This window comes from Delphinus delphis, chromosome 20 (assembly GCF_949987515.2).
Source record: "Delphinus delphis chromosome 20, mDelDel1.2, whole genome shotgun sequence".
In the NCBI taxonomy this organism is placed as follows: domain Eukaryota; kingdom Metazoa; phylum Chordata; class Mammalia; order Artiodactyla; family Delphinidae; genus Delphinus; species Delphinus delphis.
This window is the reverse complement of record NC_082702.1, coordinates 5176946-5202834: the sequence shown is the minus strand read 5'-3', so window position 1 is coordinate 5202834 and position 25889 is coordinate 5176946. Positions and strand designations below refer to the sequence as shown.

Genomic DNA, 25889 nt, shown 5'->3' with positions numbered 1-25889 from the left:
AATTTTCTCATGAAGCCTAAGGAGGGAACACCTTCTAAAAGCCTTGCAACACTGATTACATTTGTAATGTCTCTCACCAGTGTGGATTACCTGATGGTAAGAAAGGCCTGAACGCAAAATAAAGACTTTGCCACAATCAAGTCATCTGTTAAGTTTTCTCTCCAGTATGAATTCTCCGATGATACACAAGGTGAGACCTGTAACTGAAGAATTTTGCACATACTTCACATTTAAATGGTTTCTCTCCTGTATGGATTACCTGATGGGAAGTTAAGGTTGATCGCATACTAAATGTTTTGTTACACTCGTTACATTTGTAAGGTTTCTCTCCAGTATGAATCCTACGGTGAGTCACGAGTTGTGAACTTTGTCTGAAGCCCCTGCCACACACGGCGCATTTATGTGGTTTCTCTCCCGTATGGATGACCTGATGGGAAGTTAAGGTTGACTGCACGCTAAATGTTTTGCCACATTCGTTACATTTGAAAGGCTTTTCTCCTGTATGAGTCCTCTGGTGATTCACCAGGTGATAAGTCTGTCTGAAGCCCCTGCCACATACATTACATTTATGTGGCTTCTCTCCTGTATGGATTACCTGATGGGAAGTTAAGCCTGATCGCACACTAAATGCTTTGCTGCACACATTACATTTGTAAGGCTTCTCTCCAGTGTGAACTCTACAGTGAGTCACGAGGTGTGAATTTTGACTGAAGCCCTTGCCACACACGTCACATTTATGTTCTGTCTCTCCTGTATGGATTACCTGATGGGAAGTGAGGCTCGAACGCACGATAAACGCTTTGTCACACTCATGACACTTGTATGGCTTCTCCCCAGAATGAATTCTCTGATGGATTTTAAAGTGTGATTTTTGACTAAAGACCTTTCCACATACATCACACTTATATGGTTTCTCTCTTTTATGGATTATCTGATGTGTAGTGAGAGTTGAACGCTGAGTAAAGGCTTTGCCACATTCATTACACTTGAAAGGGTTCTCTGCATCGTGAATTCTTTGGTGAATCCTGATTTCAGACTGTTGCCTAAATGACTTCCCACATTCATTACATTGGTAAGGTCTCTCTCCAGTATGGATTACCTGATGATTAGTTAGGCTTGAAAGAGCGATATAGGCTTTGCCACACACGTCGCATTTGTACGGTTTCTCTCCAGTGTGAATTCTTCGGTGAATCTTGATGTAATACCATTGCTTAAAGGCCTTGCCACATTCAAAACACTTATATGGTTTCTCTCCAGAATGACTTTTCTGATGGTCAACCAGGCTTGAACTTTGGCTAAAAGCTTTGCCACACTCATTACATGTGTAAGGTTTCTCTCCACTATGAATTCTCTGATGTCTTGTAAGATGTGAATTTTGACTAAAGACCTTGCCACACTCATTGCATTTGTAAGGTTTCTCTCCAGTATGAATTGTCTGATGACGTGCAAAGTGTGAATTTCTAATAAAGACTTTGCCACATACATCACATTTATATAATTTCTTTCCTATATGAATTTTCTGATGTTTAATGAGGTTTGAGTGAAAATTAAAGGTTTTGCCACACTCACTACATGTGTAAGGTTTCTCTCCACTATGAATTCTCTGATGTCTTGTAAGATGTGAATTTTGAGTAAAGACCTTGCCACACTCACTGCATTTGTAAGGTTTCTCTTCAGTATGACGTCTCTGATGATTTGCAAAGTGTGAATTTCGACTAAAGACTTTGTCACATATATCACATCTATATAATTTCTTTCCTGTATGAATTTTCTGATGTCTGATGAGATTTGAGCGAAGAGTAAAGGCTCTGCCACACTCATTACATGTGTAAGGTTTCTCTCCACTATGAATTCGCTGATGACTTCCAAGGTGTGCTTTTTGACTAAAGAGCTTGCCACACTCATTACATTTGTAAGGTTTCTCTCCAGTATGAATTGTCCGATGACTTGCAAGGTGTGAACTTCGACGAAAGACTTTGCCACATACATCACATCTGTATGATTTCTTTCCTGTGTGGATTATCTGATGTCTAGTGAGGTATGAGCCCCGACGAAACATTTTGCCAAACTGACGACATTTGTAAGGTTTTCCCTTGTATGCTTTCTGTTCCTGTGCCAGTCCTGAAAGATGGATAAGATCATTCCCATATATATTAGAAATGTTGGCCTGGACACTAGGAGTAATTCTTTCAAGTATTGAAAATAAGCCTCTACTGTTGGTAGACTTCACAGCTTGATTACATTCATAAATTTTCCCTTCAGTTTGATATATCAGCAGTTTATCCCGAAAGCTTGATCCAAGCCTATTTTCAACAGGCTTGTTACCTGCATCCCTTTTCCAATGTTGATTACTTTTATAAGTGAGATTTTCTTTACAGGTTATAGGCATTCCTTTGCAATTTCTTTCATCTCTCCACTGATACTCAAAGACATGCATATTTTCCTGGATTTCCTTGAAGTAAAAATCTCTTATTTCACGGCTTTCACATGTTTCCAACATCACTGTTTGGAATATTTCTCCTCCATCACTGTTCACTTTAGGTTGTAATTTCTTCATTACATATATATGACAGATATCTACAAGATATAAAGAACCATAGGAATCCTATTAATTATAGTCCAGAACAAAGTCATTTCTTGTTGATAACATGATATTAAACCAAAAATAATACTTATCCTGAACAGAGTAATAAAGCTTCCCAAACAAAATGTTCAAAATTTAAGGAACAGTAAAGAAATATGATCCCTTACGAAAGAAAGCGATAACATGTATTTCAAAGTAATCTTAGGTGGGGTATAACGTTTAAAAGTTGTGAATCGCTATGCTGTACACTCGAAACTTATATAATATTGTAAATCAACTACACGTTAATAACAAAATAAGGATATATAACTGAGAAAAATAAAAAAAATTAAAAAATAATAATTTTAGGGTAGCCTAGTTCCAAAACACCCTATGACAAAAACCCTAATGCTGTACAAACTTGTATTAGCTCTCAAAAAAAGGGCATTTTCCCACCATCACCCCAAAGCACAGTAATTGGCAGTAAGCATACTGCTGTCTTTTTTTTTTTTTTTTTTTTTTTTGGCCACACCAAGTGGCTTGTAGGGTCTTAGTTCCCCAACCAGGGGTCAAACCTGGGCCCATGGCAGTGAAAGCGCTGAGTCCTAACCACTGAACTGCCAGGGAATCCCACTGCGGTCTTGTAACTGAGGAGAAAAAAGTATTATATTGTACGAAATTTCTGCATATTTGTACGTAAGTAAATGCTAAAGAACCGACAATGCGTTGTAATGGTAAATAATCCAAAACAAGCTTACCTGAGGGATAATGTAAGCAAATGGCAGTTTAGTATTGAAAACCAGATAGCATTGAGCTATGGCCTATCTAGGCAGTTACCTTAAATTATTGGCCCCAAAGTGTATGTAATACAGTGTGCATTGAAAATTTATTTATTTTTAATATTTATTTACTTTATTGATTTATTTTTGGCTGCGTTGTGTCTTTGTTGCTGCACGCAGGCCTTCTCTAGTTGTGGTGAGCAGGGGCTACTCTTCGTTGTGGTGCGTGCACGGGTTTCTCATTGCGATGGCTTCTCTCGTTGCAGAGCATGGGCTCTAGGTGCACAGGCTTCAGTAGTTGTGGCTCATGGGCTCTAGAGCGCAGGCTCAGTAGTTGTGGCACACGGGCTTAGTTGCTCTGCAGCATGTGGGATCTTCCTGGATCAGGGCTCTAACCTGTGTCCCCCTGCACTGGCAGGTGGATTCTTAACCACTGAGCCGCCAGGGAAGCCCTGAAAATTTATTAACTAGGATCACAGACACTGTTGTTGGGATCAATTACAAATAAAAACATCCAAGTTATAATGCAGACAAACAGATAGCTCACAATAAACATGAAAGTTAGTATTTTTTAAAAGTAACCTTCAAATCTTTACTGTGAAACATGAAATATTCTAAGCCCAATTTTTCAAATAAGGGCATCAGACTCACAGGGTTCATGTACATGAAACCAATTTACACAGAAAGTAAGTGAGAGAGACAGGATATGAATACCAAGAGTTCAGAAAGAAAACTTCAAGGGTGAGCTGTATATAGCATTACTCAGCCTTCCTTCCTGGAAATGGTTTCGGAGGCACCACCTCTGCACATATAAATTAAGGTCCTACCTAGTGAAATTAATTCACTGTAGGAATACACATGATTTTTTACAATGTGAAAAGTGTGGGAAGACAGTGGGATGGGTGAAAAAAGGCTCTGGGAATTAGGGAGTTCAGAAGAAAAAACCAACCATGCTAGCAAATAACAGTGTATTCCATCCACATCAAGCGACCATGTGAGGAAAGGTCAGAACTGGGAAGGCCAAGAATGGAGGACAAGGAGTAATGGACGTGTGGGAACACAGCTTGTGCTCTCTAAACTGTGGGAATGTAACTGTACCAGGGCAATGAGAATACTGAATGGAGAAGAAAAGAAGAACTGGTTTAGCAAGTAGTACTGTACCATCTCGTTTTTAACCACGGGACTTATGCCATGGGCATGCAACAAAAGCAAAAGAAAGTTTACAACGGAGAGAGTGTGATATTGTAAAGAGAAAGCAGGTTTTTATCTCTAGCAATATCTGGTATGAAATGTACCAATTTTAATATCCATGAGTTCCATTTCCAGGAATATATATTCAAGAGAAAAACACGGGTTTCTCTGCTGGCTCAGTGGTTAAGAATCCGCCTGCCAATGCAGGGGACATGGGTTCAGCCCTGGTCCGGGAAGATCCCACATGCCATGGAGCAACTAAGCCTGTGCGCCACAACTACTGAGCCTGCGCTCTAGAGCCCACGAACTGCAACTACTGAGCACACGTGCCACAATTACTGAAGCCCGCGCACCTAGAGCCTGTGCTTCGCAACGAGAAGCCACTGCAATGAGAAGCCTGTGCACTGCAACGAAGAGTAGCCCTGATCACTGCAACTAGAGAAAGTCCGTGCTTAGCAACAAAACCCCTCCCCAAAAAAGAGAGAGAAAAATACACAGACATTACCGGAGATACATCCAAGAATGTAAGAAGCAGGATTTGGAAGGAAAACATAGGAAATGGCCATCAAAAGGAGATAGATAAGTTTATTCTGCACATTTTCTTGCAGATAGAATGAAACCTTACAGTATAGCAAAGCAGGGAGACAAGAGTTCACAATGATAATCTCCTAGCTGGGTGGGCAGACAGTCTGTTTCAAGAAACAAAGATAACAGGAGGTGTTTCCCAAGGTATGAGCATTTTAAGATGTGATCATATTAGTTAAAAAAAAAAAAAGGGGACTTCCCTGGTTGCACAGTGGTCAAGAATCCGCCTGCCAACGCAGGGGACATGGGTTTAAGCCCTGATCTGGGCAGATCCCACATGCCAAGGAGTAACTAAGCCCGTGAGCCACAACTACTGAGCCTGTGCTCTAGAGCCCGTGAGCCACAACTACTGAAGCCCGTGTGCCACAACTACTGAAGCCCACGTGCCACAACTACTGAAGCCCGTGCTCCACAAGAGAAGCCACTGCAATGAGAAGCCCGCGCACCGCAACGAAGAGTTAGCCCCCACTCACCACAACTAGAGAAAGCCCGCGAATATTATTAACTAAATTATTAATTACCTAACATTGTAAAAATTTTAACAATTTGTCATATCAACTTTTTAGACTAAGACTCCTTATTTGGTGTTAAAAACAACAGTGTTCCTTTTGCTGTCCTGCTCTAATTACTGGAAATCATAGCACTGGATCTCTTAACACAATCTCTGCCATAAAAAAGACATGAAAAAAAAAAAAGACATGAAAAACGACGTTGGCAAGATACCAGACCAGTAAACTCCAGGCACTTAGCCCATGGAGACACTGAATTAACAACAATATACAACAAGAACAAAAATCTTTGTGGGTTTTGTTTTGGTTTGGTTTGGTGTTTTTTTGGCTGCACCACATGGCTGGCAGGATCTTAGTTCCCTGACCAGGGACTGAACGTTGCTCTCAGCAGTGAAAGCACAGAGTCTTAAAGACTGGACCACCAGGGAATTCCCAACAAAATCCTTTGGAATAACTCCAAGAACCAGGTGAGAAGCTGAAACACCCAAAGAAATGCCTACACTCAAAACACAGAACCAAAAAGTGTAATCATGATTTTTGACTCAATCCCTCCAAGGCACAATAAGGTGAGAATAAACAGGAGAAAGTTTCCCAGTTCCCAGCTCCTCCTTTAGGAGAAAATGCAAATCAAACCCTCAAGGAGATATCACTTCACACCTTTAGAATGGCTATTATCAAAAAGACAAAAGAGGGGGAATTCCCTGGTGGTCCAGCAGCCAAAAAAAAAAACAAAAACAAAAAACCCAAGAGGTATGAGTGTTAGTAAGGTTGTGGATTAAAGAGAACACTACGGTACTATCAGAAGATTATAATTCGTTTTAGTCACTGGAAAAAACTAATTACAGTCAAAATATTTTTTTTAAAGCACCACATAACATAGTTATTCCACATGTGGGTATATACCGAAAAGAAATGAAGTCATCCCTATCACACAGAGGTATCTGCATTCCTATGTTCATTAAAGCAGTATAAGCCATAGCCAGGATATGGAAACTACCTAAGTGTCCAACTAATGAATGCATTAAAAAAAATCTCATTTCTATAGAAAATGAGATATTATTCAGCCATAAGAAAGAATGAAATCCTGCTATCTGTACCAACGTGGAGAGCATTTGAAGGGATTATGCTAAGTAAAATAAGTCTGAGAGAAAAACAAAGAATCATCTCACTTATAGTTGGGGGGAAAAAAAGCCAAACACAAACAGAAAGTAAAATAGTGATTACCAAAGGCTGGGGCATAGCAGAAATGGGGAGATGTTAGTCAAGATGAATTAGTTCTGGGGATCTAACATACAGCATGCTGACTATGATTATTAATACTGTATTATATACTTGAACGTTGTTAAGACAGTAACCTTCTAATGTTCTCACCACACAAACAAAATTGTACTTATGTGAGTTAATGGATGTTTTAACAAACATACCTGGTAATCTTTTCAAAATATAAACGTGTAGCAAATCATTACACTTAACTTACACAATATTATATGTTGATTGTATCTTAAAGCTTGAAAAAAAAAATACAAAGGAATGCACATAAAAGACAGTGGTTTATCACGTGAATAAAAATAATTTTAAAAATGAAAAGAAAAAGAAAAAAAGACCATAGGAAACAGAGTCAAAGCTAGAAAGAAAAAAAATTAAATTAAGAGATATACAAAAAGAATAAAAAACTACAGAAAATCACAAAATTAAAAGCTGGTTCTTTGATCAGATAGACATAATAAACCCTTAAGTAGATTAACTAACCAAAAAGAGAGAAGACCGAATAACTAAAATAAAAAATGAAAGTGGGGGCATTACAATTGATTCCACAGAAATAAAAAAAAAAAATTAGAATACCAAGAATAATTCTATGCCTAAATATTGCAAAATCTGAATGAATTCCCAGAGACACACACCTATCAATAGAGTCATGAAGAAATAAAAAATCTGAACAAACCCATTCCTTGTAAGGAGACTGAGTCACTAACCAAAAATCACTGATCAAAATCAAAAGAGAGGGCTTCCCTGGTGGCGCAGTGGTTGGGAGTCCGCCTGCCGGTGCAGGGGACGCGGGTTCGTGCCCCGGTCTGGGAGGATCCCGCATGCCGCGGAGCGGCTGGGCCCGTGAGCCATGGCCACGGAGCCTATGCTCCGCAGCGGGAGAGACCACAGCAGTGAGAGGCCCGCATACCGCAAAAAAAAAAAAAAACCCTGGTGCTCCAGTGGTTAAGACTCCGTGCTTCCACTGCAGGTCAAGGTTTGATCCCTGATTATGGAATTAAGATTCCACATGCCGCATGGTGCAGCCAGAAAAAAAAAAAAGAAAGAAAGAAAGAAAGAAAATCCAAAGGAAAGCTAGATAGCGTCACTACTGAATTCTACCCAACATCTTAAAAGAATTAAGATCAAGCTTCTTCAAACTCTTCCCCAAAATTTGAACAGGAAACACTTCAAAACTCATTATGAGGCTAGAATTACTCTGAAATCAAAGTCAGTCCAAAACTGGACTTCCCTGGTGGCGCAGTGTTTAAGAATCCTCCTGCCAATGCAGGGGACACAGGTTCGAGCCCTGGTCTGGGAAGATCCCACATGCCACGGAGCAACTAAGCCCGTGCACCACTACTACTGAGCCTGTACCCTAGAGCCTGCGAGCCACAACTACTGAGTCCGCATGCCACAAACTGCTGAAGCCCATGCACCTAGAGCCCGTGCTCTGCAACAAGAGAAGCCACCACAATGAGAAGCTCGAGCACCACATCGAAGAGCAGCCTCCACCGCCGCAACTAGAGAAAGCCCGCACGCAGCAATGAAGACCCAACGCAGCCAAAACTAAAATATAAAATAAATAAATAAATCTTAATATTGATGCAAAACTCATCAATCAAACAAGAGTAAATGAAATTTAACAGTACTACGAAAGGATTATACAGTACAACCAAAGAGGATATATTCTTGGAATGCAAGGATGCTCCAACAAATGAAATCTTTCAATGTAAAACTGCACATTAAATATAAGAAAATACACTACATGATTATCTCAACTGATGCAGAAGAGCATTTGACTAGTTAACAGCCTTTCATAATAAACACACTCAATACAGTAGGAATAGAAATAAATACAGTAACACAATAAAAGACTAATATAAAAAGCCCACAGCTAACATCGTACACAATGGGGAAAGACTGAAAGCTTTTTCTCTCAGATCAGGAACAAGACAAGATACCTGCTCTCACTATTTCTATTAAACACATAGCTGGAGTCCCAGCCAGACAAATGGGCAAGAAAACAAAATAAAAGGTATCCAATTAGAGAAAGGAGAAGAAAATTATGTCTGTTTAGAGATGACATAATCTAATATGTAGAAAAAACATGAGATTCCACAAAAAAATCCTGATATAACTAATGAATTCAGAAAAATTGGAAGATATAAAGTCAACATGTAAAAATTGTATTCTATATGTTAATGATGAACAATTAGAAAGAAAATTGAGAAAACATTTCCATTTCAAATAGCATCAAAAAGAGTAAAATACTTAGGCAAAACCTTAGCCACATAAAAAAGACTTGTACACTGTAACTAAAATCATTGCTGAAAATTATTAGAAAATACACAAGTAAATGCAGATATCCCCAGTTCATGGACTGAAAGACAATATTGTCATTATGTCAATACCAACAAAATGATCAAGAGATTCAAAGCAATACCTAGCAAAACCACAATATCAATTTTGGAAAAAATAAACACTTACATCCTGGGACATACACTGAATCTCAAGAGACCCTGAATAGGAAAAACAACCTTGAAAAGAACAAAGTTGAAGGTCTCATACTTCCTTATTTCAAAATTTATTAAAAAGAAAAACTAATAGTAAGAGTATGGTACCAATATAAAGATAGACAGAAACACCAGTGGAAAACACGTCAGAAATAAACTCTTGCATATACAGTCAAATGATGTGCCACAAAGGTGTCAAGATTCCTCAATGAGGGAAAAGCAGCCGCTTGAAAAAAAGATGTTGAGAAAATCAGATACCCACATGTAAAAGAATGTAGCTGGACTGCTGCATGAACCCATGTAAAAAATTAACTCAAAACAGAACAAAGATCTAGGGACTTCCCTGGTGGTCCAGTGGTTAAGAATAAACCTTCCAAAGCAGGGGATGTGGGTTCGATCCCTGGTCGGGGAACTAAGATCCCACATGTCGTGGGGCAACTAACTCCACGCACTGCAACTACTGAGCCCGCGTGCCACAACTAGAGAGAAGCCTGTGTGCCACAACGAAAGATCCCACATGACACAACGAAGATACCACATGCTGCAACTAAGACCCAACACAGCCAAATAAATAAATAAATAATTTTAAAAAAATAGAACAAAGATCTAAACATACAATCTAAAAGCATAAAACTCCTAGAAGAAAACATAGGAAAAAATCTTAATGGCACTGGATACAGCAATGATTGAGAACATACGACTGCAAAAGCAGAGCAAACGGAAGTAAAAACAGATAAACTGGACTACATCAAAATTACAAACTATTGTGCATCAAATCACACTCAGTACAGTGAAAAGACAATCTGCAGAACGGGTAGAAAATATTTGCAATTCATGTATGTGAAAATGGGTTAATACTGAAAATATATGAAGAACTGTAAGAGTCTGGTCACCAATTTCACAATGAAGGGCCATTCCCCAATTCAACCACCCATGCATTACAAAAATAAAACAAGAACACTGAGAATATCATAAAAATATAAACCTGCTGACTAAATAAATAAAAAGTCAAGTTCATTTATAATGCATAGAGGGACTTCCCTGGTGGCACAGTGGTTAAGAATCTGCTTGCCAATGCAGGGGACACGGGTTTGATCCCTGGTCCGGGAAGATCCCACGTGCCGCAGAGCAACTAAGCCCACGAGCCACAACTACTGAGCCCATGTGCCACAACTACTGAAGCCCGTGTGCCTAGAGCCCGTGCTCCGCAACGAGAAGACACCACAATGAGAAGCCCATGCACCGCAATGAAAGTAGCCCCCCTCGCCGCAACTAGACAAAGCCCGCAAGCAGCAACGAAGACCAAACGCAGACAAAAATAAATAAATAAGTAAAAATTTACTTTAAAAAAAGAAAAAACAGTACTTCATTGAAGGCATCATTCAACTTCATAAGCTCTCTCATTAAGATGCTTCAAAATGGGCTTCCCTGTTGGCGCAGTGGTTAAGAACCCACCTGCCAATGAAGGGGACAAGGGTTCAAGACCTGGTCCAGGAAGATCCCACATGCCGAGGAGCAACTAAGTCCGTGAGCCACAACTACTGAAGCCCGCGTACCTAGAGCCAGTGCTCTGCAACAAGAGAAGCCACTGCTCTGCAACAAGAGAAGCCACTGCAATGAGAAGCCTGCGCACCACAATGAAGAGTAGCCCCCGCTTGCCTCAACTAGAGAAAGCCCGTGCGCAGCAACGAAGACCCAACACAGCCAAAAATAAAATAAAAAAATTATTTAAAAATAACACACACACACACACACACACACACACACACACACACACACACACAAAAAGATGCTTCAAAGCAGTATTTGTTGGGCTTCCCTGGCGGCACAGTGGTTGAGAGTCCGCCTGCCGATGCAGGGGACATGGGCTCGTGCCCCGGTCTGGGAAGATCCCACATGCCACAGAGTGGCTGGGCCCGTGAGCCATGGCCGCTGAGCCTGCGCGTCCGGAGCCTGTGCTCTGCAACGGGAGAGGCCACAACAGTGAGAGGCCCACATACCGCAAAAAAAAAAAAAAAAAAATAGTATTTGTTGAAGTCGGATAAACAATGACACATACAGGGTATGAAAACTGTGGAATGAACAGTTTAGTCAACAGACCCAGAGATATGAGGATGTGAACTTGGACAATGTTGACCCAAGGAGAAATTCCTATACCATTTATTGAGGCTCCAAGGGGATGATGATTAGTATATGTGAAAAACATTGTCACAGTTGCTCTTGAGACACGCTTTTGTGATACTCCTCAAAACCAGAAAAAAAAAAACTGGAAACACTTATCAGTCAAGTGTTTCTTTGTGTTTTTTTTTTTTTTCTAGCCATGCAGCATGTGGGATCTTAGTTCCCTGACCGGGGATTGAACCTGCGCCCCCTTCACTGGAAGCACAAAGTCTTAACCACTGGACCACCAGGGAAGTCCCCCCACAAGCTCCTGTGATGCTTTCTATTTCAGTATCCTAGGACATGCTGACTACTCTAGTGAATAGCTTCAAGTGGTGCTTCTGTATGTAGCAGAATAATATTGCGACGAATTAGTAAACATATCTCCATCAAGAATGCTATGTTTCCAGACTTCACTGATGGCGCAGTGGTTAAGAATCCACCTGTCAATGCAGGGGACACGGGTTCGAGCCCTGGTCCAGGAAGATCCCACATGCCACAGAGCATCTAAGCCCGTGCGCCACAACTACTGAGCCTGCACTCTAGAGCCCGCAAGCCACAACTACTGAGCCCACGTGCCACAACTACTGAAGCCCACACGCCTAGAGCCTGTGCTCCGCAACAAGAAAAGCCACTGCAATCAGAAGTCCGCATACCACAACGAAGAATAGCCCCCGCTCGCCACAACTAGAGAAAGCCCACATGCAGCAACGAAGACTGAACACAGCCAAAAATAAATAAATTAATTAATTAATTAAAAAAAAAGAATGCTATGTTTCCAAGTAAACCCACTCCACAGGAGAGTGAAGTTATTCATCACGTAAAGACGGCTTACCACAGCAACAAACAAACAAAAGGATGAAATATCAAATACCTAAGAATGGGTATTTTAAAAGCAATTTCAGAGGCAAAATCATGCAAACTAAAGAAAATATGACATCAACAAGAGTCTACATTCCCAGACTAAGTAGAGAGGTAAAAGAACAAGAAAAATACAATATATTGGGGTCAGATATTATAGAACTTTAACACGGGACCATGGGCTCTACCCATAGTCGCCAAGCTCAGAGATTCATACGTGCTCCCCATATGGGATTGGGGATCAAAGAGAATCTCTTCGTCCATACTGTTTATAGTTTTCCTAAGTAACAGTTACAGAAGATCCAACCCATTTCCCCATTACACACACCCAAAAGTATGTGGCAAAAGCAGAACAGAAGAAATGGCTGAGGGGGAATTCCCTGGCAGATTCACTGGTTAGGATTCCGGGTTTTCACTGCCACGGGCCCAAGTTCAGTCCTTGACTGGGGAACTAGGATCCTGCAAGCCACACGGCACAGCCAAAAAAAAAAAAGGAAAAACGAAAACAAAAACGAAGAAATGGCTGAGGGATTTGAATGGCAGACATGACCTGAAACAGATCCATGCAGGTTCTGAGATGCCAGATGGAATCAAAGAGCAGCCACTGTTTTCCCACCATTTAATTAGTTCTTCCAAGTACACCAAACTGAGACAGGTCCAGGGGTTTGGACTATGGAGGCCTCAGCTCTTATCTATATGGACTAAAAATTGAAAATCCCATGCAATCAAGTATAGAAGAAGAGACCAAGGGGGAAACAGATTCCTTTGAAACAGCTCACCACGTGCTACTCAAATCAAGCAACAAGGCCCAGACGACAGAGTGTAGATCACGATAAAGACCTTGCCTTTGATTCTACTGGAGCTGCAGCACCACAGGGAGGTGAAAGGATGAATTTTACACGTTGAAGGATAGTGTGCTATGTTGGGGAGAAGAAAAATTTCCCCTGAGAAAAGTTCATAAGTAATAAACTTAGAATTTCCTAAAGAGCTCTCCAAACACCATTTATGGTGTGGCTTCCTCTCTGCCCATCTGAGTTCTGACCTGTGTTCATACTTTTGATACATCCCCAGCCATTGTTTTTTTGCTATTTTCATGTCACTCTTCACAGTCAAGGGCTCTTCCTCTTGCTCCAAAATGCAAATAATATTCAGGTCAGGAACAGAAATAACTGCTGAAAAGAGAAAATAAATAATATGTTGTAGGTTTTCCAGAATCCCAGCTCTTTGATCAGCACAGGAGTGAGCACACAACAAATGGATCTCAAAAAATATTTCACAAATTCATTCATTCACTGCTTGCCTCCTTCTGAATGCAGAGAGAATAGTACTAATATGCAGATAACTGGCTTTCTTCCAAGAAGTAGTGACTCAGGGCTTCCCTGGTGGTGCAGTGGTTAAGAATCTGCCTGCCAGTGCAGGGGACACGGGTTAGAACCCTGGTCCAGGAAGATCCCACATGCCGTGGAGCAACTAAGCTCCTGTGCCACAACTACTGAGCCTGCGCTCTAGAGCCCGCGAACCACAACTACTGAACCCGTGAGCCACAACTACTGAAGCCTGCACACCTAGAGCTTGTGCTCCACAACAAGAGAAGCCGCCACAATGAGAAGCCTGTGCCCTGCAATGAAGAGTAGTCCCCGCTTGCCACAACTGGAGAAGGCCCACATGCAGCAATGAAGACCCAACTCAGCCAAAAATAAAAAAATAAATAAATAAATTTATTTTTTTAAAAGATAGTGACTCAAAAGAACAGCGGTATGAAATAGGGCATCAGATATTTTAAGTTTCCAATTGGGCTTTATCAATACTTAAGCTCTGGAACAACTCCTGGTGTATCATGAAGTGGGCAGATCACCAGAAGAAAGGACAACGTTAAACTCCTGACACTATACCATGAAGCTTTTCATGTCTGAGTCAACAGGGCTTTGAGCTCAGTGAAGCAATGCAGGGACTCCCAAAAGGTACAGAAGGGAAAATGCAAAGATACATAAGGGCAGATCCCAATTTCTGGAGGGAAGTTATCCTCACCCAGGGAGACCAGGTTCCTGTAGGTCTCCAACATCACGTCCCTGTACAAGGCCCTCTGAGCAGGGTCCAGGCATTCCCACTCCTCCTGAGAGAATTCAATGGCCACATCCTTGAAGGTCAACTGTTCCTGAAATGAAAACACATTTCAACAAGGGGCCATGAGGAGAGTCTTTATTTTCACACAGAATGAGAAGAGGAGAGAGGGGTAAGGATCAATTCAGTTGAAGTATGTATTCTGACAGATCCATGTGAATGTATTTAGAGCAAATTATGGGTCTCAAATTTTAATTTCTTATGCTTTTTCATAGAGATTATAATATCTTCCATTCAATATGGATTTTTCTTTTTTTTGGACAATACATGAAATGCATACAAATAAAATTCAACAACAGGATGTCCAGGCAGAAGTGTTATATATTATGTTTCACACACTGAGTGATATTCAATATTCAGATGGGCTACAGTATGACTGGTGTCTTCAGAGATGACAAAGTCCACAGTGGCTTTAAAGAAAAGTCAAAATCTTAAATTATGATGATGATACCAAGAGCAATGACTAAAGGTGTCTGAATGCTTCCTATATGCTAAGTATTACTCTGAATGGTTTACATGTATGAACTTGTTATCAACATAATAGTCATTAGAGAAAGTCCCATTTTTATTTTTCAGAGGAGTAAACTGTGTCCAAGACACTCTAAGAAACTTGCCTCAGAACAAACAGCTAGGAAATGGCACTGCAAGAACGAAAACTCAGGTAATCAGACTTTAGAATGGAACATAAAATATCAAAGTTAAGTGACGGATAGAGGATAAACGTACACTGACAGAGGGTTCCCTGAGAAAACTTGAGACAATTTCGAGGTTAACCTATAGAACTGCATAAAAGGTCACTAAAGACACACACACACACACACACACACACACACTCTCACACACTGAAGATATTAATAATCTTCCTACTATAAAACATTAATGTGATAGTGTAGGAAAAATTTAAAGCCATGGAATACACTCAAGATATAATTTCAGGGACTTCCCTGGTGGTACAGTGGTAAAGAATCTGCCTTACAATGCAGGGGAAGCGGGTTCAATTCCTGGTCAGGGAAATAAGATCCCACATGCTGCAGGGCAACTAAGCCCACATGCCACAACTAGTGAGCACTCCCGCGCCTAAAATAGAGCCCGCGTGCCGCAAACTACAGAGCCCATGTGCTCTGGAACCCTCACACCACAACTACAGACCCCATGCACCCTGGAGACCGCGTACCAGAACTAGAGAAGAGAAAACCCGCACGCCACAACCAGAGAAGACCATGCACCACAATGACGAGCCCGTGTGCTGCAACTAAGACCCAACACCAAAAATAAAATAAACAAATACTAAATCTTTAAAAAAAAAAAAGATATAATTTCAACTGCTAAAAAACATAAAACTTACTAATGAAATGATGTCTTTTATAAAAGCCATGGACTTCCACATTCATGCACTCAGGCACTGATGTGTAAACACATAATTAACTGAAATGAGAGGTGTCTCAGTCCATGCACTCTGGAGCCCTTGCGCCACAACTACAGAGCCCACGTGCTCTGAAGCCCGCGTACCACAATGTGAGAGAAGCCTGCGTGCCGCAAGAAAGATCCCGCAAGCCTCAACTAAGTCCCGACGCAGCCAAAAATTTTAAAAAAAAGAAAAAAAAGGTACAAACATGAAAAAATACATAGAATACTTTATCTCCCATCTCTTATTAGTGTTACACAGAAATTTAACAGATTAAGATAAAAAAATTTATCACAGTATTAAATACTTCCAAAAATCACTGCATAATTAAAAACCATGACAAAAATGAAATTGGGGGAAAACCTTATTAAGCAAAAATATTTCATCAAACGTCATGATCAGAAGAAAACGCTGGATGCATTTCCGCTGAAATTACTGCAGAGAAAACTGGGCTGGTCAGGGCTCCTGCCATTCACCACTATACAGTATGTCTGAGCAAGCAGAAGATGTAAAAGGGAAGAAAACAAAAAAAGGGAGGAAAAAATAGAGAGTGAGAGTGAGAAACAGAGAGAGAGAGTCAAAGCGCTAGAACTGTTAAAAATCACAAATCTAAGGGCATGGATAGGATTAAAGTGACATGAGGGAAAAAGATATTCCCTGATAAAGAGACAGCTGGGGTAACTACGTAACATCAGACAAAATAAAGACAAAAAATGTCACAAGAGACAAAACACATTATATAATGATAAAAGGGTTAATTCACCAAGAAAATATAACAATTATAAATATTTATATATCTAATATTAGAGCTCCCAAATATATGAAGCAAACATTGACAGAAATGAAGCAAGAAACAGACAGTAATAGTACAGTAACAGTATAAGACTTCTATGCCCCGGTTATACTTAGGGATGGAACCAAACAGAAGATCAGTAAGGAAACAGAGGACTTGAACAACACTATAAACCAATGGGAACAAATGGATATATAGAGATCACTCCATCCAATAACAGCAGAAAACAACCTTGTCAAGCACACATGAAACATTCTCCATGACAGACAATTTGTTAGGCCACAAACCAAATCTTAAGAAGTTTAAGAAGATTGAAATAATAAAAAGTATCTCCTCTAACTCACGGAAATGAAAACAGAAACAGATAACAGAAGAAAAACAAATACCCATAAAATCTGGAAATTAATCACCTCCTTCTTAAACAACCAACAGGATAAAGAAGGAATGACAAGGGAATTTTTAAAATATCTGGACGAAAATGAAGTATAAAATATAATGTACCGGGACTTCCCTGGTGGCGCAGTAGTTAAGAATCTGCCTGCCAATACAGGGGATACGGGTTCAAGCCCTGGTCCAGGAAGATCCCACATGCCGCAGAGCAGCTAAGCCCGTGCGCCACAACTATCAGGCCTGTGCTCTAGAGCCTGCAAGCCACAACTACTGAGCCCACGCACCACAACTACTGAAGCCCACACGCCTAGAGCCCGTGCTCCACAACAAGAGAAGCCACCACAACGAGAAGCCTACGCATCGCAACGAAGAGTAGCCCCCGCTTGCTGCATCTAGAGAAAGCCCGTGCACAGCAATGAAGACCCAACGAAGGCAAAAATTAATTAACTAATTTTTTTAAAAAGGAGAAAAGATCTCAAATCAGAACGAAAGAGGTAATAAAGATAAGACCAGAGATAAATGAAATATAAAATAGGAAAACTACATAAAAATCAAAAAAGCAAAAGTTGGTTTTTTGAAAGGATGAACAACTTGACACTTAGCTAGGCTAAAAAAAAGAAAATATTGAATTAACTAAAATCACAGATGAAAGAGGAAAAACTGTAACTGAATCATAGAAAATTTTAATCACTATTAAAAGAGAGTACTATGAACAATTTTATGCCAAAAAATTACATAACCTAAAAGATATGGGTAAATTCCCAGAAAAACACCCTACAAAGATCTAATTACGAAGAAATAAAAAATGTGAACAGAGTCATACCTAGAGAGATTGATGCAGTAATCAAAAACCTGCAAAGCAAGGATGATTCAGCACAGAAAGAATCAATCAATACACCACATTAACAGAATGAATGAAAAATAACACATGATCATCTCAACTGATGCCAAAAAAGCATTTGACAAAATTCAAGGACATTTAAAGATAAAAACACTCAGTAAATTACCTCAGTATAATAACAGCTAATATTAAAAGCACATAGCCAAAGTGCCTCTCCCCGCCCCGTGCTTGGTGGCCGCGGCCACCGAGCCCAGCGAGCCCAGCGGAGCCACCCGCGCCGCGTCGCCGGTTTAATCATAGTGCGGGGCTGCGGCCGGAGGTGGCGGTAGTGAGACCAGCGCTGCGCCCCAGACCCCCTTTCCCTCCGTAGTTTCTCTCCGCTCCCATGAGTAACTTGGCTCCGGGTGCTCTGCTCGGCTGCCCACACACCACCCGCCGCCCGGGACCACGCCGCCGGGCACTGCTGCTAGCAGACCCCTTCTGACCACCCTCTCGCTGCGCAGGCTGGGGCGCCTCTCCCCCCTACGCCCCCCGCCACGGAAAGTTAAGTTTGAAGAGGGGGGAAGAGAGAAACATGGACATGAAGAGGAGGATCCACCTGGAGCTGAGGAACCAGACCCCGGCAGCTGTTCGAGAACTTGTCCTGGACAATTGCAAATCAAATGATGGGAAAATTGAGGGCCTAATGGCTGAATTTGCGAACTTAGAGTTCCTCAGTTTTATAAACGTAGGCTTGATTTCAGTTTCAAATCTCCCCAAACGACCTAAATCGAAAAAGCTTGAGCCCAGTGACAACAGAATCTTTGGAGGTCTGGCTATGTTAGCAGAAAAACGTCCAAATCTTACACATCTAAACTTAAGTGGAAATAAACTGAAAGATATCAGTACCCTGGAACCTTTGAAGAACTTGGAATGTCTGAAGAGCCTGGATCTGTTTAACCGTGAGGTAACTAACCTGAATGACTACCGAGAGGGTGTCTTCAAGCTCCTGCCCCAGCTCACCTACCTGGATGGCTATGACCGAGAGGACAGTGAAGCTGCTGACTCAGATGCCGAGGTGGATGGTGTGGATGAAGAAGAGGACGATAAAGAAGGAGAAGATGAGGACCAGGGGGAGGAGGAGGACGGTGAGGAAGAAGAGTGTGATGATCAAGAGGATGAAGATGAAGATGTAGAAGGGGAGGATGAAGACGAAGTCAGTGGGGAGGAAGAATGTGGACATGATGGAGAAGCTGATGAAGATGATGAGGATGAAGATGAGGAGGAAGAAGAGGAACAAAGCGGGAAAGGTGAAAAGAGGAAGAGAGAAACAGATGATTTAGGAGAAGATGATTAAGACCCCAAATAACCTGCAAAAAAAGAACTGCTCACATGGATTTGGTAGCTGTTGGAAAAAAAAAAAAAAAAGGGTAGCGGTGATACAAACCCCAGGACACCCACCCACCCAAAGAGCCAAAGAATAGTTCCTGTGACATTTCGCCTTCCTCCATTTAGTCCCTCTTGGAAATCCACCACCAAGCTTGGGGACTTCACCCCAACAGAACTGTAAGCGTTGTTAGGTTTTCGTGTAAGACTCTTGCTGTAGCGTGGATAGCTGTGATTGGTGAGCCAACCGTCCGTGGCTGCCAGTTACACTGAGATTGTAACAGCATTTTTACTTTCTGTACGACAAAGAAGCTTTGTAAATAAAATCTTAACATTTTGGGTCTGTTAAAAAAAAAGAAAAAAGCACACAGCTAACATCAAAATCAATGGTAAAAGATGAACGCTTTTCCTCTAAGGTCAGAAAGAAGGCAAAGATGTACACTCTCTGCACTACTATTCAGCAACGTACTGCAATACCCAGCCAGAGCAATTAGGCAAGAAAAATACAGAAGTAAAATTATCTTTTTTTTGCAGATGACAAGATCTTATATGTACAAAACCATAAAGATACCACAAGAAAAATGTTATAAATAAAAAACGATATTAGAAAAGTTGCAAGATACAAAATCAACACACAAAAAAAATCACTGCTTTTCTATACACTCAAAATGAATAATCTGAAAGGAAACAATCATTTTTACTATAGCATCAACAAAAAAAACACTTAGTAGTAAATTTAGCCAAAGAGGTGAAAGACTTGTACACTGAAAACTACTAAACTCTGCTAAAAAATAAACAGAAACACATCCCCTACTCATGAATTGGAAGACTTAATGCTAGAATTCATACGGGATTTTAAGGGATTCCAAGTCGACAAAACACTCTTGAAAAAGAAGAAAGATGGATGCCGTGCTGTTTTAGATTTCAAAACACATTAAAAAGCAAAATAGCACGGCATTGGCATAAACAGGTATTTAAACAAATAAACCAGGGATTTCTCTGGTGGTCCAGCAGTTAAGACTCCATGCTCCCAATGCAGGGTTTGATCCCTGGTCCAGGAACTAGATCCCACATGCATGCCACACTAAGAGTTCGCATGCCACAACAAAGAAGTCTGCATCCCGCAACTAAGAAGTACGCATGCCACAACTAAAGATCCCACATGCCACAACTAAACATGTTGCAATGAAGATCCCGAGTGCCACAACGAAGACCCAGTGCAACCCCAAAATAAATACATAAATTAAAAAAAAAAAGAATAAAACAGAACATTCAAAAGTAAACCCCTGCACATACGCCAACTACTTTTTGACAAGAATGCTAAGACTACACAAGCGGAAAGGACAGTCTTCAACAAATGCTGCTGGGAAATGGAGTATCTACCAGTAAAAGAATGAAGCTGAAACATTACCTGCATCAAACTTAAAAAACCTTCTGTGTGTCAAAGGACACAGTGAGTAGTGTGAAAAGACAACCCCGAAGGAATGAAGGTGATGAAGATGATTTAAAGAATCTCTAAGTGTCAGAGACTTAGGCTGATTTCATAGTTTAAAATCAGTGATGGAATAAAACACCATCTATCACTGATGTCTCTGAACTTTCCATTCCATTCCCAATGATTAAGATTTTGAATGAAGTACACTCATTTAGCTTCAAGTGTACTAAACAGTCAGAACTGATTTCCCCTTATTGGTCTATGTTCTAGATTTTACCAGGTATTTGTACATATTACTGTGACTTCCACGTGCAGCTTCTTTATCCTTGTTTACAGAGGGTGGACGTTACACCCAGATGGGGCCCCTAAGCAATCCCTGCTGCCCAATAGCACGGACACGGTGTCTCCAACTCATGGGTGTGAAGCCCTGCCCAGGACTATGCCTAGTGGAGACTCTAAGTGGAGATGACAGGCCCTGAGGGAAGCCCCCAGGTGAGTGTGAATGTACAAGTGTCAGGCTCAGAGTCAGAGATTAGCGAGCCCAAAGAAGGGCATTTCAGGAAGGACAGACAGAAGAAACAACTGAGAATATGACTTTACCTGAGAAAGAGCCATTTCTGACTCCTTTTCTTTCCTCTTCCTCCTCTTCCCGGCTTCTTCCTCAGACAACGTGAGTCTTTAGAGGTTGACCTTGAAAGTTGAAAACAGGCTGTTTAATGCTTACAATCAACACACCCCCTTCCTGAGTCACCACCACACACACAGGGAAGCCCTCAGCATGTGGAACAGATGGTCCTCTGCTGCCCACTGTCCCAGGAGGGGCTCAGGACAGTAATTCCCACACAGAGACCAACAAGTCAGTTTTCCCACTCTTTCCTTCAGATCAGGCTCCCCTCCTGGTGAGGCCCTCACGTACCCAGCAGCAGCAGGCACCTCAGCTGGACCCAACGATCCCCTGCAGGTCACAGACCAGCCCTGATCCATCCCCACGCAGAGCAGAGCCCTCACCCTCAGCCCAGATCTCAGCCCTCAGGAATGGGAGGACCTGGAGCCATGATGCTCAAATGGATACAAATTAGAATCACCCAGGGAATTTTAAATATTACTGAGGCTGGGCCAAACCTCAACTATTTGAAGGGGAATATCTGGTCAGGGCACACAAAACATATGTGCAAAACGCATCAGCAATCTTAATGTGAAGTCTGGGTTAAGCACCACTCAGAGGAATCAAGCCCAGCACACCCCTCACTCTGTCTTTTCCAGCTTTACTGAGGTATAACTGACTAATGAAAATGGTATATATTATATGGTGTACATGTGATCATTTGACAGGCATATGCAGTGTGAAATATTTGTCACAGTCAAGGAATTAACATATCTATCAACTCACAATTACCATTTTTCATGTCTGTGTGGTGAGAACACTTAAGATTTACTCTCAGGACTTCCCTGGTGGTGCAGTGGTTAAGAATCTGCCTGCCAATGCAGGGGACACGGGTTCGAGCCCTGGTCCGGGAAGATCCCACAAGTTGTGAAGCAACTAAGCCCGTGCGCCACAACTACTGAGCCTGAGCTCTAGAGCCCGCGAGCCACAACTACTGAGCCCACGTGCCACACCTACTGAAGTCTGTGCGCCTAGAGCCCGTGCTCCGCAACAAGAGAAGCCACGGCAATGAGAAGCCCGCACTGCAACGAAGAGTAGCCCCTGCTCACCGCAACTAGAGAAAGCCCGCGCATGTGCTCACTTCGGCAGCACATATACTAAAATTGTAACGAGAAAGCCCGTGCACAGCAACGAAGACCCAACACAGCCAAAAATAAATAAATAAATAAATTTATTAAAAAAAAAAAAAAAAAGGGCTTCCCTGGTGGCGCAGTGGTTGAGAGTCCGCCTGCCGATGCAGGGGACACGGGTTCGTGCCCCGGTCTGGGAAGATCCCACATGCCGCGGAGCGGCTGGGCCCGTGAGCCATGGCCACTGAGCCTGCGCGTCTGGACCCTGTGCTCCGCAACGGGAGAGGCCACAACAGTGAGAGGCCCGCATACCGCAAAAAAAAAGGATTAAAAAAAAAAAAAAAGGCACCATGTAGTGACAGAGTCACTCATTTTTCGCTGTACGATTCCTGTCCATAGTCCTCTACCCCATGTTAGGAAAAGGGAAAGGGGTGACCCACAACGGAGTGACGTCACTGCCCGCTGGCTGAACAGGGCTTGCAAATGGAAGTTATCTTCTGTTACAAATAATTACAAAATGCACAAGCCCTGTGCACAGGAGTTCTGCACTTCTCATCCTTATCTGTATAATGTAAACAAACAAGTTTTATTTGTATTAGATTCTAAAGCCGCAAATCAGTATATTACACCTTAATCATCCACATTCAAACAACTCACCATCCATCTGGATCCAGTTTCCCACCTCTACCTGCACTACTATGTGTTTCCATGTCATTCCGTTTATATATCTCTGTATTTCATTCTCTCTTTTTATTCCCCTCTGCTCTACTGCTCTTTCTCCCCGCCTATTTCTTCCCTCACTCCCGTCCTGCCGCACTCTGCAACTTGTTATTCCTCTTGTTCTTCCTCCTCAACCTCTCTGATTGCCCAAAACCTCCATATATTCCTTCCTCTTTCTCCATCTCTGCTCCCTCTCTGTCCTCGGGTTACACCCCTTCTATCCCTGTCACCTTCCCTTTGACTTCCACTCTCTGGCACCCCACACGGCTACCTGTCCTTCCTGCTCTCTCCTCCTCTGCTCTCGCCTCCAGTTGTCCTCTTTCTCTCCCAGCACCATGTTGCTCTGTTGGCCATTCTCCAAATAAGTTGAACTAGGGACCGAAGAACACTGGGTGTTCACGCAGAAAGACCGGCCTGAGGAGAAGCGGAGGACAGAGGGGCGGGGAGGGAGGGAGGGGGGTCTCCGGAGAGGGCGGGCTCTCCAGAATCCCAGGACCGGGAAGAGGACGCGGCCTCTCTGGGAGCGGGGCGGCCAGCGCTGCCCTCCAGAGGCCGAGGCTTGGGGGACGCGCATCCACCTCGCGGAAGAGGGCTTTACAGGCCGAAGGCGGAGACAGTAAAAGGTTTCAAACAGCAAAACGGCGCGAAAGGCGGTGTCTACGTGGACCGAAGGCCGAAAACCCAAGGACCGGGACGGGCCTCAGAGCGATTTCAACCCCAAAGGGAAACGACCCCCACTGTGAATTTCTTTAGGATGTAAGGGCGGGGGCGAGTACTTAAAATTCCGCAGTAAGGGGCTTCCCTGGTGGCGCAGTGGTCGAGAGTCCGCCTGCCGATGCAGGGGACGCGGGTTCGTGCCCCGGTCCGGGAAGATCCCACATGCCGCGGAGCGGCTGGGCCCGTGAGCCATGGCCGCTGAGCCTGCACGTCCGGAGCCTGTGCTCCGCAACGGGAGAGGCTACAGCAGTGAGAGGCCTGCGTACCGCAAAACAAAAAACAAAAAAATTCCGCAGTAAGTCCCACACTCTGAGGATGTATTGGGGGGTGGGTCCGAAGCGCAGATACAGTAGAAAGAAGAAACTCACGCACCGAAGAGTGACTTCAGCTCTCCGTGGTGACCCAGGTTGGTCTCTCCGCTTCCGCGTTCGTAGAACACTGCGCAGGCACAGAAGGAGCAGCCTGGGGGCGGGGACTGCGAAAGGCGCTTACGCGAGGAGGCGGGGCGAGGAGAGCGCCCAGGCCTGCGGGGGAGCCCCCCCAAAGGGCGGGGGCAGGAGGCGGGGGGGGGGGCCTCTGCATCCCCTCCCCCACCCCAGGCCTTGCCTGTAAAGCGTCTCTTTAGGGATTTAGAAACGTGTGTCTTTTGAACTCTGTGTAGCCGCTTTGCCTCCTGCTTATTCTGATTTACTGTTGAAACCAAAGGTAGTCACCAGTTAGATCTGTTTAACTTACTAAATAAATAATCAACTGTAACCTGCTTTTGAGGATCAAGCCCACTGTAATTATTTTTAGGAAAGCTTGCACATCCTGCAAGTGTCATTTAGCTAAAGATGTTTGTCCAAGTTGTTTTTTAGAAACTTGGAGTCAGCCATATCCAGTTTGATGCCAAGCTGGTTACAACTAGTTAGAACCACTGACCCTCCACCTGCGCATCTGTGAGTGTCTGCTCTGTGACATTTTGACATCAGAGGGCCAAAAACTCCACCTTCTGAACATGCTAAGAGCCATTTTCTGAACACGAGTTCCCTGAAGAAGCCTTTAACTTAGTTGTGCTGGTGCAGAACAAGGATTACCTCATGTTTTTCTTATCTCCAATCCCTTTTCCCATGTCCCAGGTCTTGCCATGAGGGAGGTGGGTTTGATATTTGTTCTCCCATCACTTAGCTTGGCTGCCTCATGAATAAAACTTTCTCTGCTGCAAACCTTCATGTCTTGCTGAACACTGGGTCAAGGAACCTGGTTCGGTAAGGTAACAAGATAGGTTAGAGGATCCCCAGAAAAAGAGAACCAGGAATGGCTTTCTTGATATATGAGAAACCATTTTTGCCTTAGCCATTTCGTGATCTAAGCCTGGCCACAATGCTTGCCTTTGAACAGGTCTCAGGAATTAAAGATCTTAAGGGAATAAAAGAATGCAGAAACGTAGCCTGCTATCAGGCAAGAGAACTAACAATAGCAAAGACAATATATCAGTTGTAATGACTCCCAGTTCTGTTTCAATAGTAGAGATTAGCCTGAAGCACTCGACCACCAGGTCAACTGGAACCTAAGGGATGTTGATGATGACCTTTCTGACCCTCCTTACTTCAATCAACTAAAGCTTGGACTCCATTGACAGCCTAAGCCCCTTCATGAATAGGCATGTACTTTTAGCTTAAAACATCCCCTTGGACTTCCCTGGTGGTCCAGTAGTTAAGACTCTGCTCTGCGCTTCCACTGCAGGGAGCACGGGTTCGATCCCTTGTCAGGGGTAATAAGATCCCCACATGCCTCGAGGCACACCCCCCCCCAACAAAAAACTTTGCCAGTTTTGCTGTTGGTGAGACACAGCATTGGGAAAGATTCCCAGTGTTCTCCTCAACTTGTTGCAGGTAATAAGTCCTTCCTGGGAATTCCCTGGTGGTCCAGTGGTTACAATTCCAGGCTTTCACTGCTGGGGGCCCGGAGTTGGATCCC

At 42.7% G+C, this 25889-nt stretch overlaps 1 protein-coding gene and 1 pseudogene across 5 annotated transcripts; one reads left to right on the top strand and one right to left on the bottom strand.

Annotated features, from left to right (window-relative positions):
• Positions 1-24349, bottom strand: LOC132416369 (zinc finger protein 665-like). 5 transcript variants are annotated; one of them, XM_059999713.2, is made up of 5 exons: positions 24303-24332; positions 23990-24188; positions 21360-21449; positions 14438-14564; positions 1-2577 (listed from the first exon to the last, which is right to left on the bottom strand). In XM_059999713.2, the coding sequence occupies exons 3-5, from the start codon at positions 21372-21374 to the stop codon at positions 149-151; spliced, it is 2571 nt and encodes an 856-aa protein (XP_059855696.1). In that variant the 5' UTR covers positions 21375-21449; positions 23990-24188; positions 24303-24332; the 3' UTR covers positions 1-148. The 5 variants fall into 5 exon arrangements, with proteins under 5 accessions (XP_059855696.1, XP_059855695.1, XP_059855697.1 ...); XM_059999712.2 differs by lacking the exon at positions 23990-24188 and having other exon boundaries at positions 24303-24349; XM_059999714.2 differs by lacking the exons at positions 23990-24188; positions 24303-24332 and adding an exon at positions 23485-23632.
• LOC132416427 (acidic leucine-rich nuclear phosphoprotein 32 family member B pseudogene) lies at positions 18527-19295 on the top strand (annotated as a pseudogene).
• Positions 24350-25889: the final 1540 nt, after the last annotated feature.